The sequence below is a fragment of the Primulina eburnea genome, chromosome 13 (genome assembly GCF_022965805.1).
Source record: "Primulina eburnea isolate SZY01 chromosome 13, ASM2296580v1, whole genome shotgun sequence".
NCBI classification, from domain to species: Eukaryota; Viridiplantae; Streptophyta; class Magnoliopsida; order Lamiales; family Gesneriaceae; genus Primulina; species Primulina eburnea.
The window spans coordinates 19427938-19446703 of NC_133113.1; the positions used below are offsets into that span (position 1 = coordinate 19427938).

The 18766-nt window shown below is 36.0% G+C and overlaps 1 protein-coding gene and 1 pseudogene across 1 annotated transcript; one reads left to right on the forward strand and one right to left on the reverse strand.

The window, feature by feature from the left end:
• The first annotated feature begins 7384 nt into the window (after positions 1–7384).
• Positions 7385–8289, forward strand: LOC140810338 (late embryogenesis abundant protein D-34-like; annotated as a pseudogene).
• A 1945-nt stretch (positions 8290–10234) lies between these two features.
• On the reverse strand, positions 10235–11834 carry LOC140809508 (small ribosomal subunit protein eS24z-like). Its single transcript, XM_073167163.1, has 3 exons — positions 11624–11834; positions 10895–10981; positions 10235–10665 (listed from the first exon to the last, which is right to left on the reverse strand). The coding sequence occupies exons 1-3, from the start codon at positions 11765–11767 to the stop codon at positions 10624–10626; spliced, it is 273 nt and encodes a 90-aa protein (XP_073023264.1). The 5' UTR covers positions 11768–11834; the 3' UTR covers positions 10235–10623.
• Between the last annotated feature and the right edge of the window lie 6932 nt (positions 11835–18766).

Sequence of the window (18766 nt, forward strand, 5' to 3'; positions counted from 1 at the left end):
ATAAATCAAAATTTACATTTCTCTCATAGAAGTCATACTTCTATTTTTCTTTACGCTTATAAACTCATTTATAAGCCGTTCAACACATTGAACTATTTTCTCCTTTATAGAAGTCATACTTCTAATTTTCCTTACACTTATAAACTCCTTTATAAGCCGTTCAACACATTGAACTATTTTACTTCTCAACGGGATCTAGAAAGCTAGTACTTGTGTGGCCCTCAATGGTTTATTGATACAACTAGCCGTGGGTTCACATCTCCATGTGATTCGGATTAAACATTTCCTTATATGAGCATACCCCAATTGCTCCATTCTTATTTATCAACTCCTTGTAATAAGAACGCCAGAACTCAAGTCTGATAGTACCCAACCAATCATGTTAAACGCCTAGCAGCATCGCTTACATGATTCCCTAGGTATCAAATGATAGTGCCTGCAAGAACCATTCAATTATGGTTAGCGTACAGTACGGTCCCTTCAACTCATATATCCCGACCGATTCGACAACCATTGGTTTATCGAGAGTTGTCAATGAATCGATACTATGTGTCATGTCGTAGTTGCATCGATGGTGTAATCTATGAAACCCCTTTCATAATTACCATCATACTCTGGCCAGAGATTTCAACCTACATACACATGATAACACATAGGATATCCATATCCGAAGGTAAGCGGTGAATCCCCGACTACAATGCATCGACTCCTATATGTTTCGACATGACACCCAACCTTGCCACCTGATAACCCTATAAGAGTCGGTAAACAAGTCAAAGTGAAACGCTAGCACATAGAGTCTCAATGTTGTCCCGGGTCATAAGGACTAATGGTGTACAACCATAAACCAGGACTTTTCCACTCGATAAGTGAGAACCACTTGGAAAGTCCTTTTATGGAGGGTTGTTCAGTGCACTCTACAAGGAGCACCTATCTGCATGTTCGGACATCACAATGTCCCCTACCAATGAAACATGGTACTCACATCGCAGATACTAGTCTCGAACTCGAGCGGCCTATATCCTTCTTAGTGACGGCTGAATCGACTAGGAACCGTTTAGAATATACAGTATTCCAAATATGAGTTTCATGATACTCATCATATGAGCATCTCATATTCTTTCTACTATTTGTATATTCAAGTGCTTTATCTATGCAACTAGCATGGGTATTCAGATAAAGATTTGCCAAAACAATAATTTCAAATATTATTAAAATAAAGATTGCTTATACATAGAGTTTCATTGTGAACACTCGGCCAACACGTGGCTCGACGGGCACCTACTCTAACAATATGTTGACTGTATTACGTATTACTCGTTATAAAAATTATGGTGTGCTGAGTTTTTAGACTCACTAGGTGTGATGGATGCAGGTGAGGACGAGGGAGGACTTGACGGATGATTAGACTGGACTGATGGCGCACACAACCCGAGGACCAACGCTTCTATTATTCCGCATTATGACTTTTGATTCACGCTTTATGATTAAAGATTTTTAAGACAATTTACTTATGTTTTTGAGAGATTTTTGAGAGGTTTAGTATGGGCTATAATTTTCAAATTTATTGCTTTTTAGGTTTGGTAAATATGCGACGATTTTATTTTATGACCATTGCACTTGATTTTCAAAATGCTAGATGGTTGGTATTTTATTTTAAGGGTTAAAATATTTTATAAATATATTTTAGTGAAAGCCGAAAATTTTAGAGAAAGGACAAAAAAAAATTTATAGTACTTTTAAAGCAATAAAAAGAGCAGGACATTTCAGGAAGGCCGTGAAAGATATTCTTAAGTACTTGAGAAGGACTAAGAACTTGTTCATGGTCTATTACGGTGGAAAATTGAAATTGGAAGGCTACACTGATTCTAGCTTCCAATGTGACGTAGATGATTCGAAATCGACCTCTGGTTTTGTATTCATGCTAAATGGTGTGGCTGTCTCATGGAAAATTTCCAAGAAGGACACCGTTGCGGATTCCACCACTGAAGCTGAATACATTGTTGCATCTGCTATAGCCAAAGAGGCTGTTTGGATGAGGAATTTTGTCCAATATTTGGGCGTTATTCCTAATGGAGTTGATCCAATCCCGGTGTACTAAGACAACATTGGTTCCGTTGCGCACGCAAAGGAACCAAGGTCTCATCAGCGATCCAAACATGTACTGAGGAAATTCCATATCATCTGAGAGATTGTGGGAAGAGGAGATATATCAGTCGAAAGAGTCCCCTCTGCAGATAATGTTGCTAATCCACTTACAAAGCCCTTGCTAGGACGATTGTTTGAGAAGCATCGCGACGTAATGAGATTAAAGTTTATGGGTAGTTGGCTTTAGGGCAAGTGGAAGATTGTTAGAATAGATGCCCTGCAAGCTAACTGTTGGCTAGAGATTTTATTGACTCAGTTGTGATAAACAATCTTTATTTTAATATAATTAATTATTTCATGATTTGTTATTTCTTTATTTGTATACCCATGTGAACAACATGGATAAAGGCCTTGATTAAACTTTAATACAAATGAATTGTAATTCGATGTTTAAACTTATTTGTAAATACTGTATAATCTAAATTCGTTCCTAGTAGATTCAGCTACCTAAAACATGGATAAAGGTCGCTTGAGCTCGAGACTAGCATATGTGATGTTGTGTACCGTGTTTCTTGGTAAGGGCATAGAGATGTCCAAACGTGCAGATGAGTAGTCATACGATGATTATACCGAACAACCCTCCCTCGGACTTTTCAAGTGGTTATCATTCATCGAGAGGATAAGTCAGTGGTTATGATTGTAGAACCCGTAAATCAGACTACGTATAAGTCATGCATAATTCTACTATTTAAAATTAAAATGATTTTGATTGTATGAGTATTTAAATTCTTTTCTTTAAATTTATTTATTTTACGCAGTAGTTTAATTGTTACCTTTTCAATTAAATAAGTGAGGCCGGACTGGAGATGGAGTATTGAGATAAGTTAATAAAGACTTATTTAAGAAGTGGTAATTTAGCATGTTAGTAAATATATTTTAAAAATTTGGCATGCATGCAAGTTATTAAACTTCTTTGGTATTTTATTTAATTGTTTTAAAGCATTAAATGCATGTTTATTTCATTAATTTATGTTTAATTATTTTTATGCATTTTAGGCATAATTCACGCATGATAAAATTTATTCCATGAAATTTTAAAAGTTCATGCATTAGGGTTTCTAGATGCATTTCATGCTCGACGTGGACCGGAGAATTTTCAGGAAAATTATTTTAATCACATGATTAATTTTTATAAATTAATATATAGTGTTTTAAGGGTATTTTCAAAAATGGAATTTTATTTGGGTATTTTTAACCGTATGATTTTTATTTTTAACGGTACGCAAATTTTATCGATTCGGGGGACTTTTTAAGGGTTCGGCTAATATTTCAAAATCTTTTCAACACGAAATATTTTTCGGGAGTGCGTTTGGATTTAATGGGCTTATTTTTAAGCTTGTTGGGCTTAAAACCCTTTTAAAACTTTTAAAATGCAAATTTTGGCCTATAAGCTAATCTTACCTATATAATTAAGCCACTAATTATATATTTAACCTAAACCTAGTCATTAGCACCCACTAACCTAATTCAGCTGCCCATACTCCTCCGATCAGCCTCCTCTTTCGTGTATTCCAGCAGCAAGATTCGGTGCTCCATTCTTCCTCCAAGCTCAAGCTTCGTGTCACTTCGAGCCTTTGTACATCAAATATTTAATCAGGCATGCATGTTACTTATTTTCTTTGCATCATACACGTTAATATTAAGGCGGTTGTGATTGTTTTTGACTGAAATTTTGATCCATAGAGGAACATGCAAGATTCCCGGTTTTCTTGTTTACTCATGCATTCTTCGGTTGATATTAACGACTTTTATGAAATTTTGTGCAAAGGGGGCTGCTGCTCGTCGGGTTAGGGAAGGCTTTTGTCAAAGGGAACCTGGATCCAAGGGTGGGAGACAAGGGAGTGCTCGATCTAGGCAAACCCGAAGGGACATTCGTGTAAGCTAGAGTGAGTTGGAGCCGAACGTGGGATCTAATGCTTCTGCTGTACAGGGAGTTGCATAAGGCCACATATCTGATCTGGAAGGGTCTTAAATGTGGCTTAGGACAGCTTGAGTGCAGCGAAGCGTGAGCTAGTTTAGATCGTGAGGCTGGGAGATCGAGTGCAAGCGCATGAGTTCTTGGGAAGTTTCAGTGTTCTAGCGTGCATGCCCTGCTGTAGGAAGTCAAGGTCGGTCCTTGGGAGCGTGGTCGAAGTCCTAGGGTGTTAAGTAGGCGCTGGACTCATCGGCTTTAGGCTAGGTTCGATGGTATTCGGGTTGGTGTTTAGGGTCGAGAGTTCATGCAAGTGCTGGAAATTTCAGCAATGTGCAGGGCCGATTCGAGGGGCTTAGTGGTCTGATTCGGTTGGTTTTGGAGCCTTTAGGATGTAATTTAGGTGTGGTAAAAAAATTGAGGAAAGTTATGTTAATTTTCGGATCGATTCGGGTTAAAATCAGGACCCCGGTTCAAGTTTTTAAAACGAATCGATTAAGTTTGGTTTTGGGCTCAAATTTACGTCTAGGAATGCTTTTAGTAATGTTTTGGAATATTTTAAGGAGTTTGGTAAGATTTGGGTCAATTTTAAAGGTCCAATGTTGAAACGATAATTTTTGGGTTTCCAGGGGCAAAATGGTCATTTTTCACCCGGGGGAGATTTTGGTCCTGGCAGCGCCCTGAGCACAAATCATGATATTTTTAAATGTTCATGCATCACGTTTACGATTTTTACGCTATTATAATAATTATGGCGCATGTTTGGTTTAAAGGAATTAAGAGAGAAAAAAAGAGAAAGTGAATAGCACTCCGTCTCCGCCGCTCCGCGTCGTTATTTCGTTTGTTTTCTGTCAAAACAAACCAAGGCATGTTTATATCTTCTTTCACTCTTCAATCAAGTCATATAGGTATTTTTAAATATCGCAAGTACATGATTTTATTGCAAGAAGATCGAAATTGTTCATATTTAATTATGTTATTTAATTATATCACGTGCAAAATATTCATTTTGAGATTTATGCGATATTGCTTGTGGCCACTTTACTATCATGAGATTATTACTTCACCCGGTCGCCAGTTACCGGTCATGGGAGCATTACTAAATCCGGTCGCCAGTTACCGGTCAGTTCAGTTCAGTTTCACCCAGTATACTGTGGCATTATTCTGATCAGACAAACATTACTAAACCCGGTCGCCAGTTACCGGTCCGGTCGCCAGTTACCGGTCAGTTCAGTTCAGTTCAGGGGCCACTTGCGTAGACCATAATCTCAACAGAAAATTTATGAAATGCTATTTTATTACAGGGCTCCAAGGAGCAAACATCTTCACTATGATTTTCAGTTCAGTTATGCACGTATTATAATTGCTCATGACAAGTTTATTTTCACATTATGCCTCATGACATGATATTTTTACCCCATGCAAATTTTACTATATTATTTACTCGTTATTTACGATATATGCATGCTGAGTCTTTAGGCTCACTAGACTTTATTGTTGTAGGTACTGATGATGTCGGGGTCGAGGGCGGGGACCAGTGAGCTAGCTTGGGTCGGCAGTAGTGGAACCCGAGGACCTCATTTTTTCAGCATTTACTATTTTATGATCAAACATTTTTCACGTTGCTGGATTATTTTAAATTATTATTTTTACAAACAAGAATTCGCTGCCATTTCGAACATAAAACTTTATTTATCAGTTTATTTTACGAACGAGGTATTTTAATCATTTAAAAAGAAAATTTTTAATTTTTCCGCAAATTTTCAAACATAAATTTCCGGGCCGTTATAATGATGGTACACCATTAGTCCTTACGACCCGGGATAACATTGAGGCTCTATATGCTAGAGCTGTGCTTTGACTCGTTTACCAGCTCCAGGAGAGTCATCAGATGGCGAGATTGGGTACAATTGCGACACATGTAAGAGCCAATGCATTGTAGTCGAGAATTCACCACTCACCTACGGGTGTGGATATCTTATGTGATCTGATGAAATAATAGTGCATGGAATCTCTGGCCAGAGTATGAGATGTACGTTAGAGAAGGAGTACTCCAATAGTACATATGGTGCCACTATTTATATGTGTCACATAGTTATCGAATTATTATGCAACCCTCGATAAACAAATGGTGGCAGATTCGATCGAGATATATGAGATGAAGGGACCGTACTGTACGTTAATCATAACCGACTGGTTCTTACAGGCAATATAAGTGATACCTAAGGAATCATGGAGCGATGCTACTAGACGCTCTTGCCATGATTCGATGGGTTTAATCAGAAATATGATTTCTGACATTCTCATGATCAATTGTTGATACATAGAATGAGGCAAATTAGGGTAAGCCCGAATAAAGGATTATGTCCTGAATCACAAGGAGTTGTGAACCCATGGCTAGCTCTATCCCTGAACCGTTGAGGGTCACACAAGCACTAGATCATTTGTTCTTGTTGAGATAATAAATTGAAGGAGTTGAATTTATATTATGAAATAGTAAATTCAAGAAGTTGAATTTATGATAATTAAATTTTAAGAAAATAAAATTCAATGAGTTGAATTTATGAGAGAGTAAATTCAAGAAGTTGAATTTATGAAATTTGGAGAGAATAAATTCTAGGAATTGAATTTATAATTTAAATATTAATTCAAATATATATATATATATATATATATATATATATATATATATATATATATATATATATATATATAATGGGTTTGTAGGAGTATAAGACCAACATACATATTATTAAGGTTCTTAATTGGAGTTTAAAAGATTAATTAATTAAATTAGTTGGACTAGAATAATTAATTGATTAAGCTCATTAAATATTTAATTTAATTAACGGGCCCTAAGCTTTTATATATGTGTATTAGGCTTAAGGTTAAACACAATTGATTCACAAATTTTCGAAAAACCCTAGCCTCCTTCTCCTTGATATTTTCGAAAATCCATTCTCCCAAAGTCTCTCAATTTGTGGCCCTCTCTTTTGAAAAAGAGTTTGAGCCGTCTCTCAAACTTTGATCTCCAACGTAAAAATATCTTCTAATTTTTCTAGTGCAAATTAAAAGAGGAATAAATCTTCTAGTCGTGGACCTGATTCGAATATTGAAGGAAGGAGTTCTTTGAAGATTGTTCGTAGGGATTTACAACAAGAGTTACATCCGCTTATACCAGAATAGTTGGAGCCTAGTGATTCTTTCACCAATGGTATATATTTTAACGCTCTATGAATGTTTAATTATAAAACCATACGAGTGTCTAAATACATCTTGATTGTCAAGATCTAAAATTTTTAAATCTTTATTTGCATTTTGAGCATGAGAAAACCAAGATCCTACAGAGGTGTGGCAGGAACAATGCAATCTGCTGCCAACTGGAATGCGCAATGCAGTGTGGTTGGCCACAATGACATGACTTGCATAACGAGAGATCAGGGCGCCGCCGTGTCAGAAACCGATGTCGATGGCTATCGCATCATAATAAAAGCCGTTGGCGGAAAAGTAGAAATATTCTAGTCAATCAATCTTTAGCAGTTCCCCCATATATTATTAGACATGACATGAATTCATTTTATTCGATTGTAAAAATCTCCAGATTGTGGGGAAATATGAGCTGCCAAAGGAAGCGACGATGCCTAATCCTGCATCAGTTGTGGACCCCGACACATGTACCATCAGGGAAGCACTCGAGTCCACAACCATCTCCGCTGCTGACACACCAGTTGATTAAAGTGACGTCGCCGCACTACAGGCTGCGGAGGCTCGAGCCACTGGGTTGGACCATGTGCCTGGAGGCGTAGGAGAAGAAGAATCAAAATCAGCCGCCGCATACAATGTCGGGATAGCCCGAGATGAGGGCAAAACCACGCTCGGGGACATTTTAATGGTAAAATTTTGTGCTCGAACCATTTATGCACGTCGTATTGTTGTTCTTTTGCTTTCCATTTAAGTTACGATTAGATTAATTGTTTTGCTGTGTAATTTATAAGATGCAATGGAGAAACTAACTCGTGACAAGGTTGTGGCGAGTGACGACGCGGAGGGAGTGATACAGGATGAGATAAGGGACATGCCGGATATGGCAGCGGACCCTGGTGGCATGGCCACGTCCTTGGCGAACACGGCGAGGGTCAACCAACAGAACTGAGTGCTTTAGGATGATGCTACCATCTTGAAAGGAACAACAATCACCAGAAGTAAATGAAAACATGGAGTGTAATAAATATTTTTTTTATCGATTAGGAAACAATTATTAAATCTAATATTTACAGTATATAATCCATCTGCTAAAAGAAACAAATATCGAATTGCGATGTTCCGTTTTTTTTTTGATACATTCAACTAGTATCATCGTCGCTAGATAATACCCCATAACATTTACGTGCGACACATTATAATAGCCAATCAGTTGCACTGACACTTTAATGTTTGGATGACCAGATTGTTAGAATAAGTGTTTAGCGAGTCAATTTGTGACATGAGTTTAATAAACTTTTATATAAAAATAATTTTTATTTTAAGAGTACTTTACGGTTTTATGTAATTATGGTTTTATCTAATTATGACAATTACGTTATATGTATGGAAGTTGCATAAGTAAAGTCTTTGAATATACAAAATTAACATGAGATCTGACTCGCTACGATACATTGTACAACTTATGAAATCTGTTATGTAAACAATATGTTTCATTGATAAGGACACCTTCTCATACAGATGAATGATCATTTGATGATACATTATACAACTTTCTCTCGGAATGTTCAAGTGGTTTCACTTATCGAATAGAATAGTTTGCGGTTATGGTTGTTTATCATTAGTCCTTTTATCAGTACAACGTAGAGGCACTACGTACTAACATGCAATTTTGATCCGTTTTAACGACTGCATTGAAGGTCAACAGACAGCAATATTGGATGTAGTTTCAAAATACGTAGAAGTCAATGCATTTTAGTAATGGATTTACCGTTTGCTTACAAGTGAAGATATCTTATGTGATCTGATAGATTAATAATGCAAAGAGTCTTTAACCAGAGCAAAACATGTACTTTAAGGAAATGTGTTTTCCTAGTTGCACATACGACGTCATTATTATTACTTAAAGATACATCAAATTGTTATCGAATTCATTTCCAACTCTTGCATGCACCATTAATGATACCCGAGGATCATGGAGCAATGTTACTAGACGCTCTTACCATGATATGATAGGGACGATCATATTTGAGTTCTAACATTCTTGATCAAGGAGTTGATGAAAAGAATGAAGCTACTAATGAAATAATAATGTTAGTTCTCACATTCTTGATCAAGGAGTTGATGAGAAGAATGATGCTACTAATTAAATAATAATGCTAGTTCTGACATTCTTGATCAAGAGGTTGATGAAAAATATAAGGCTACTAATTAAATAGTAATGTTAGTAGGGGTTATTACTATATGTACATGATTCTAATACGAATATTTTATAGGAGTATAGAATTGATTAATTATTTAACAATTAATTAATAAAATAAATTATGATCTTTTAGTTTTACATATATATATATATATATATATATATATATATATATATATATATATATATTATCAAGAGTTGAGATCGCATGATATGTACTACATGAAAATTTTAATTAATGACATAACCATACAAGAAAATTCACAAAATCTTCTCCTCCTATGCCAAAACAAATTTTAGGCCGACTTCAATTTTTGAAGGAAAAATTTGGCTACCCACTTCCACGGTGCCATCATCCCGACTCTGCCGCAACACCGTCGAATATTTGAAATTTCGATTATCCAATTTTGACGATAAATCGTTTATATCTCTAGTGTGAGCTACACGAGAAACTCAATCTCTGATCGTTGACTTTATTTTGATGAACGAATGAAGAAGATCCGTTCGTAGCGATACAAGGAGTTGATTTATAAAAAAGACCAACTCCACTAATCTTGGACTAGTTTGATGTCGAACATTAAATACGTAAAGATAAACAGATCAAAACACTATATGACTGTTTTAAATCATATAACGTTGATATACATTTTGAATGTAAAAAAAAAAATGAGCACGAAAAAATGATAATCCAACACAAAAGACAATGTTTAGAAGGACAAATAACACATCTTAGGTATTTGAATCTTGTATTTTAAAGACGCATACTTCAATTATAGGCACGCAAATTTTGTTTGATTACAAGTTCTACTGTATGATACATATTTTACTCCATGGAAGTAATATTTTTTGCTACGAATCATTCAGACAAAACGTAATCAGATCAAATTCTAAACAAATATTATCCAAAATCTCAACTGTACTCCCAAAATAACGACGTAACAAATGACTTGAAAAAAGAAAGAGCATACACGGTCTCTTCTAGAAAGGCGGCTCTAAGAAGAAAATTCTCAGCTACGAAAATTTTAGTTAAACTAGATCCCAAAGTGATGCAATCCTATCATTCAAAACTACTGAAAATTGTAAGATTAAGCAAAAAACAACACATTGTAGGACAATTTTCCCGGTTTCAAATCCAAAACGCACGATAGCGCTCGCAGGTTTATTTCTTCTTGCCGGCCTTGGCTACATCACCCGCCTTAGTCTGCACAAATTTAGTCAAAACCACGGTTAGCAGAGGTAACTTAATATACAATTCTGTTAGAAGGAGACCTTTTTACTCCAGGAAAAATGGTTGCAGCAGCAGAATGGCTCCAAGACTTGATATAAAAAAATTATGATTTGAGCAATGCGTTTTTTGTATGGCAATTTCTTAAGCAGCCTCGGTACATAAAAGTGGATAAATAATATTGATTGCATGGCACATAATTTACCTTCTTAACACCACGAATCTTCTTTGCTCCGTTCTTCCTTTCTTTCATTTGCTTCCTCGACTTCTCGACCTTGGTATCAAGACCATTCTGCAAACATGGGTTTCAGATATTTTGTCAGAAACATAGGGAGTTCTGGTATAATGTGCCCTTGTAAATGATTCCAGTGCTGTTCTTCGTATCAAAACAATAACAGGTAAATGATTTTAAAAACTTTAACGCGCTGAGAGCTAGACAGTAAAAACCTGGAAACGTTGAGAGCAAAAAAATTTCTAGACTTTTCAGTACTTTTCGGCAACAATAATTAGTGATATAAGAGGCTAAGAGCTAAGATGGAGGACATAAACACATGGATCTCTTAATGTTCCACAAACTGATGGAAAACCAAAACTCAAGACTTAGTATTAATGGATTTCAAATTTCTTGACTTGCTATAATGGCAAAAATTGAAATTAATTCTAAATCCACCTATAATAAGTTATGTAATTTCAATAGTAATTTTGGTGGATCTCAAATAGTTATTTAAAATACATCCATCAAAATCAGATCAACCGATGCCATCAATGCAGTTAATGTCAAAAGACAGCACCTTCAGAAGAAATTGGCTACAAAGTTCCAGAATCAATGAATGCTAAGAATATAGCTTTAAATTCATAAAAGTACTTTTACGAACCAGACTCAAATAAATTCCAGAATTAAAAGAAATAAAAGCTAAATAAACAGATGAATTACCCTGATAAGCCTATATTTGGGCTCAAATTTCTTCGCATTTTCAACAGAATCGTAGATCAACCCAAACCCAGTAGATTTCCCTCCTCCAAAGTGAGTCCTGAATTTGAATACGAAAATGGCATTTGGATCCTTTACCTCATACATCCTAGCCAATTTCTCCTTCAATTCAGGCTTCAATGGCGCGATAAGCAGGAACAAAAAGAAAGTAGAACATTAAACCTTTAGGCAAAAACTTGTGTGAGACGGTCTCACGGATCGTATTCGTGAGACGGATCTCTTATTTGGATCACCCATGAAAAAATATTACTTTTTATGCTAAGAGTATTACATTTTATTGTGAATATGGGTAGAGTTGACCCGTCTCACAGATTATGATCCGTGAGACGGTCTCATATGAGACTCACTCTAAACTTTAAACACAATTAAACTTTAAAAACAAACTCATAGAGTATAGCTCAAAAATCAGTACACGTAAACCCTTGTATTTATTTAAATTGCTAAATTATTTATTTAATTGTAAAATGATTTTAGCAAGACATGATTGATTGTTGTGCATGACTTTAAATTATTTTATGCTTAATTGATGTACTTTAAAATTTTTCTTGAGTTTTATGTTTCAGATGAATATTCGATACGGGATCGTGAAAAGAGATCGACGACGATTTACGTGATTTTGAGAAATGTGGTCTTTTATTTCAAGTCATGAAATTTGGTATTTAAAAAAATTATTAAATTTTAAGCAATTTTAAAGCTTAATTTAATTTATTATGTGATTTTAAGATTTTAAATTTTTAAAGTTTTTCACGTGTATTTTAATTAGGGAATTTTAATAAATTTAATTGGGTTAGCATGTTAATTAATTAATTAACATGCTATTTTTGCCTAATTAATCTCACATGTTACACACACTCACACACACTTACACGTTTTTTACACACACCATCAGCACACACAATTCACACACCTTGCATTCACTCTTTTTGGAGGAGAAAACCTAGGGTTCTTAGGTTCTTCCAGCAGTCATTTCTCCCTTGCATAATTACTGAAGATTTAATTTTGTTTTTCGAGCAAAAATCGTGCCGCAAGCCGTCCCGGATCGAGTCTCGCATTCCCTCGCATCGTTATCCGCCGTATCGTGAGTTTTAAAGATCAGGCATGTATATTCTTTCGTTTTTAAATCGATCTTGTCATAATATATGTTTTGATGTTTATTGTGAGTAAAAATTCGTGTTTGTTAAGCAAAAGTTTGAGAAAATTCGTTTCAAAATTTTAGATTTCAAAACCGAGTCTGCTGTCATTTCGAGTACTATGAATTTTGGGTCGACTTTATGGAAAAACTTTCAACATATCAAACATAGTACTTTTTGATACCTTCGATTTGGCAGTAAATTCGTAAATTTTTGACAATAAACGAGTGAGTTATGATCATTTTCGTGGTACTGCTCAAACTGTAACGTGTTTCAAATGTGTTCTTGAGAATTGTTTGTTGCAGGCTTCGTTGGTAATCACCGAGTGGTCATTGCTGCGTAGGATGTGTCTTGTGTTGGGATCAGTCGTCTTTCGTTGTTTCGTTTCGAGTCGGAATGGGTTTGGTTGCATTAGAAGGCAGAGGGAAGTGAATGGGTAGAAGATGAATTTTTGGGGCTGAGTTCGCGCAAGGCTAGAGCCGCAGCGCTGCTGCTTCGCATCATGCAGTGCCGCGGCGCTGTAGGGTAGCGCCTAGGCGTCTGTCAGGCGCTGCACTTCAGCACCGCTGCAGCTTCGCATCATGCAGTGCCGCGGCTCTGGAGGGTAGCACCTAGGCGCCTGTCAGGCGCTGAAGTGGCGCTGGTTCCGGTATCTTTGGGCTTTGAGTTTAGGTGCTATTGCTTCATTTGGGTACTAATACGTCATTATGTCCAAGCTTAGTGAGGGTTAGATTAGACGTCACGAAGTTTGAATAGAGAACGTTGAATTATGGTTTAGGCGAGGTCTGTGTCTTCCATTGCTTGGAAAATTTCATACTCCATGTCAAGATTGATTCGGGGTTTGAGTCGTGGTTTAGTATGTTGATTAAACGTGGTCAAGTCCCGAGGGGTCTGGAAAATGATAAGTTATTTAGTTACTTCGGTGGTAAGTTGGTATGGTACGGTTAAGTTATGCAATTTTAAATTGTTGGAATAATGTAGTAGTATGTATGTGCAGCAGTAGCTCCAAGTGAGATCCAACGAATCTCTCAATAATTTATAAGTATGTTCGACGTGCAAAAAAAATATTTTATGCATTTGAGGTATACTAAATGTCTTGTGACCAATTGTGAACGGGTTTGGAAACCGGTGAACGTGGTCGGGGGCCTCTCCACCCCGGTAAAGCATGACCGGGTTTAGATATGGATTGGAATGAGGTGAAGCATGACCAGGAACCAATCCACCCCGTAAAGCATGACCGATGATCTCATGTAAGTGGTAGTGGACATCCATGCCAGTTCATAAAAATTGTAAACACGACTACACAGGCAAACGAGAAAACAACAAAATTCACGTAAGCATAAAAATTGTTTCCTGGATAGAAGAAGATTCGTCATGAACTTCCTTGTTCTAATCGTTACTGACTTTTCCGCCATTTTCTGAAAAATCAAAACCTCCTCATATTATCTTGATATACAAACAAATACACAAAAATCACTAGCATTTAATGCAGAAGACAATCAAAAGTGAATGCGCAAACTTACAATTTCTTGCGTTCGCACTCCCGCCTCGTGCCTACGCACTTGAAAAGCTTAGTTCTGTGTGTGTTCTGTGAGGCGTCTTCCTAATTCCCCCGGGACTAAAGGAGAATTTTCTCTAGGTCTAGTGTTTGTAAATGGAAGCAGCCGCTCGAGTAGTATATTAAATGTGGCCCAATATGATAAACAGACCAGACCCGAATATCTAATAAACTCAAATTTAACATTATTAACATTATTGTGGCCCATTGGTAGGAATAACAACTTTTCCCACGGGTTTGATGCAATCCCAAATAGAGACAGAATCTCCGATTTTTTTGAGTTTGGGTTCGAGTTTGAGGATTTTTTAAAATCTTCGAAGTAGTTCTGTAACACTCGTGACTAAAATACATAATAAGCGCGGAAGCTTTAAAATATAATTTGGAGAAAATGTGTACTTTTAAAAAATTTGGGCAGCATCTCCTCGTAAAAAGGACATGCCACCTGTCTCAAGCAACACATAAAATACATGCAAAAGATTTTCATATACATCAGATACTATTTAATATAATATCTACACATATTTTTAATTCAAATACCAAAACAACATTTACAAGGTTTCCCAAATAACCAAAAGTTCAACACATCAAAATAACATCCAATCGAAATCTCCAAAGTTTGGCATATGTCCTTCACTCGCTTTGACAACTCAGGGATGATCAATCTTTCTTACATGTGCCTGCATCACATGAACATAACTGGAATGAGTATAAAACTCAGCAAATGGAATCAATACTAACAAGATACATATATATATATATATATATATATATATATATATATATATATATATATATATATATCAATTTGTTGTAAAACATAAAATGGATAGCCTCAATTTCATTTTCTTGAAAACATTATCCATCTCATTTCATAAACTTCGAATCATCATTAATATCATCATTCAAAATCATAATACAACAATACATAGGGATGATATTCATATCATTGATCAACTGAAGAATTGATAGTTCTTATAAGATAGTTCATTCATTGCTAACCCTCTTCGTAAAAGAGAATCTTATAGGAGGGACATGTACCTCTGCATAAAATGCATCTTATAAGAGAGCACATGTTTTCATCATTAATTGGCCAATTACATTGCGGATTTAGAATTGCCAGAGGCAACACCGCTACTATCACTATCAATCCAATCATTCAATCATATAAAACTTCATTCAGACATTTTATCGAACATCTTAGAGGCATCATTTAAAATTTAACTCCTTTCATTCAAAAATGCATATCATTTCACTACCATATATACATATTTACATATATATATCATGAATGGAATTTGAAAGAAGTTAACGTCATAAAATCATCAAAACACATACATATAGGATCATGTGATGCATTGAAGAAATGATTCCACTTACTACACTTGGAGAAATTGGTTTCCTAAACCCTTGACGATGATCCTACAACAATAAACCCAATAACTAACCATCAACACCCAAATAATAATCTTAAATTACCATTTAATCCAATACATCACAACTACCATCCCCAAACTTCATAAGAAAAAGAAGAAAACCACTTACTTTAGCTCCTTACACTAAAAAGATGAAGTTCAAACTCCAGATTAAAGATTATTTGCTTGATTGAATGATAGAAGAAGAAGAAGATGAAGGGTTACCCTAGCTTAGAATCGATACTGTCCGAAACCCAAAAATACAACTCCAGGCGTGCTGGGGTGGTCAAACATTACCGCCCTAGCACGGCACGTGCTGTCCCGGCGCGCGTTCTGCGTACAGCTTCTCGAAAGATTGCTCCAGAAATGCCTCTTCCCTTTATAATATGAGAAAGTGGTAAACATCAAAGTTGTAGCTCTATGTTTGGGCTTGGATCTCCAATTGACTGCATGTCATTTGAATATTGTAGAAAAGAGTTATGCTAAATCTTTCAACATGTGTCATTGGAGGAACGACAATACATACGACACGCTTCGGGGTGCTTTTGGCTTGACTTCGACAATGATTTGAACAAAACTAAAAACATGAAAGTTATAGCCTTATGTCTTATATTTCTAATGGAATTGGCCTCACATCATTTGGATCAATATACAAAACATTATGCTAAAAAACACAACTACTGCCACAGTTTCATACCGTTTCAGTACTTCCATTACCTATTTGGCTAATGATCAACTTTATATCCTACCCATCCATTATTTCTTTCATTCTAAATCATTCAATACCATTCATATCATATCTTGAAGCCATAAACCATCACCATTACATCACATATCCCAAACGATCATCATAATAAACCATAAAAGGAATAATGACCATACTTAATCATAATCATTACCTTACATCATATGCATATGAATGTCTGGGCGTTACAATTCTCCCCTCCTTAAGAAATTTCGTCCTCGAAATTGCCATTACTGTGCAAATAACTCAGGTTATCGCAGTTTCATTTCTTCCTCAGGCTCCCACGTTGCTTCTTCAACCAACTGATTACGCCAAAGAATTTTAGTAATGCCGATCTCCTTATACCTTAGTACTTTAACCTTGCGATCTAAAACTGGATCGGTACTTCTTGATAAGTAAAGCTCGGAATCAGATCCAACGGTTTATGTCTGAGAACATGGGAAGGGTTCGAGATGTACTTCCTGAGCATTGAGACGTGAAATACATTGTGGAGTCTATCCAAGTCTGGCGGTAAGGATAGACGATATGCTCTTTCTCCAATCCTGTCCAGAATTTCAAATGGACTGATAAATCTTGGGCTCAGCTTTCTTTTCCTGCCAAATCTCATAATGCCTTTGGGATTAGCAATTTTGACAAATACGTGATCTCCAACTTCAAACTCCAAAGGCCTTCTTCGGTTATCGGCATAACTTTTCAGTCTGGATTGGGCCGTCTTCTTTCTGTCTTGGATTAAAGAAATCACATCAGCAGTCTGTTGGACCAATTCTGGCCCTAACATCTTTCTTTCACAGACTTCAACCCAATTCAATGGTGACCTACATTTCCTGCCGTAAAATGCCTCGTATGGTTCCATGCCAATCGTCGCCTGATAACTATTGTTATATGTAAATTCCGCAAGTGGCAATTTAGAATCTCAGCTACCCGAAAAATCAATCGTGCAGGCTCGTAGCATATCTTCAAGAATCTGAATCACCCTCTCTGACTGCGAAAACTTACAATTTCTTGCGATCGCACTCCCGCCTCGTGCCTATGCACTTGAAAAGCTTAGTCTGTGTGTTCTGTGAGGTGTCTTCCTAATTCCCCCAGGACTAAAGGAGAATTTTCTCTAGGTCTAGTGTTTGTAAATGGAAGCAGCTGCTCGAGTAGTATATAAAATATGGCCCAATATGATAAACAGACCAGACCCGAATATCTAATAAACTCAAATTTAACATTATTAACATTATTGTGGCCCATTGGTAGGAATAGAAACTTTTCCCACGGGTTTGATGCAATCCGAAACAGAGACAGAAATCTCCGATTTTTTTGAGTTTGGGTTCGAGTTTAAGGATTTTTTAAAATCTTCGAAGTAGTTCTGTAACACTCGTGACTAAAATGCATAATAAGTGCGGAAGCTTTAAAATATAATTTGGAGAAAATGTGTACTTTTAAAAAATTTGGGCAGCATCTCCTCGTAAATTGGACATGCCACCTGTCTCAAGCAACACATAAAATACATGCAAAAGATTTTCATATACATCAGATACTATTTAATATAATAACTACACATATTTTTAATTCAAATACCAAAACAAAATTTTCAAGGTTTCCCAAATAACCAAAAGTTCAACACATCAAAATAACATCCAATCGAAATCTCCAAAGTTTGGCATATGTCCTTCACTCGTTTCGACAACTCAGGGATGATCGATCTTTCTTACCTGTGCCTGCATCACATAAACGTCGAATCATCATTAATATCATCCGTCAAGAATCATAATACAACAATACATAGGGATGATAATCATATCATTGATCAACTGAAGAATTGATAGTTTTTATTAGATAGTTCATTCATTGCTAACCCTCTTCGTAAAAACGAATCTTATAGGAGGGAGATGTACCTCTGCATAAAATGCATCTTATAAGAGAGCACATGTTTTCATCGTTAATTGACCAATTACATTGCGGATTTAGAATTTCCAGAGGCAACACTGCTACTATCACTATCAATCCAACCATTCAATCATATAAAACTTCATTCAGACATTTTATCGAACATCTTAGAGGCATCATTTGAAGTTTAACTCCTTTCATTCAAAAATGCATATCATTGCACTACCATATATACATATTTACATATATATATCATGAATGAAATTTGAAAGAAGTTAACGTCATAAAATCATCAAAACACATACATATAGGATCATGTGATGCATTGAAGAAATGATTCCACTTACTACACTTGGAGCAATTGGT

What these genes read in the sequence shown, in the direction of transcription:
- LOC140809508 (XM_073167163.1), bottom strand. Translation starts at nt 11,767, where the DNA reads ATGTATGAGGTAAAGGATCCAAATGCCATTTTCGTATTCAAATTCAGG. An exon ending in CCAAATATAGGCTTATCAGG is followed by an intron (nt 10,982 to 11,623) that starts GTAATTCATCTG and finishes CCATGTTTGCAG; the next exon opens with AATGGTCTTGATACCAAGGT. An exon ending in AGATTCGTGGTGTTAAGAAG is followed by an intron (nt 10,666 to 10,894) that starts GTAAATTATGTG and finishes AAATTTGTGCAG; the next exon opens with ACTAAGGCGGGTGATGTAGC.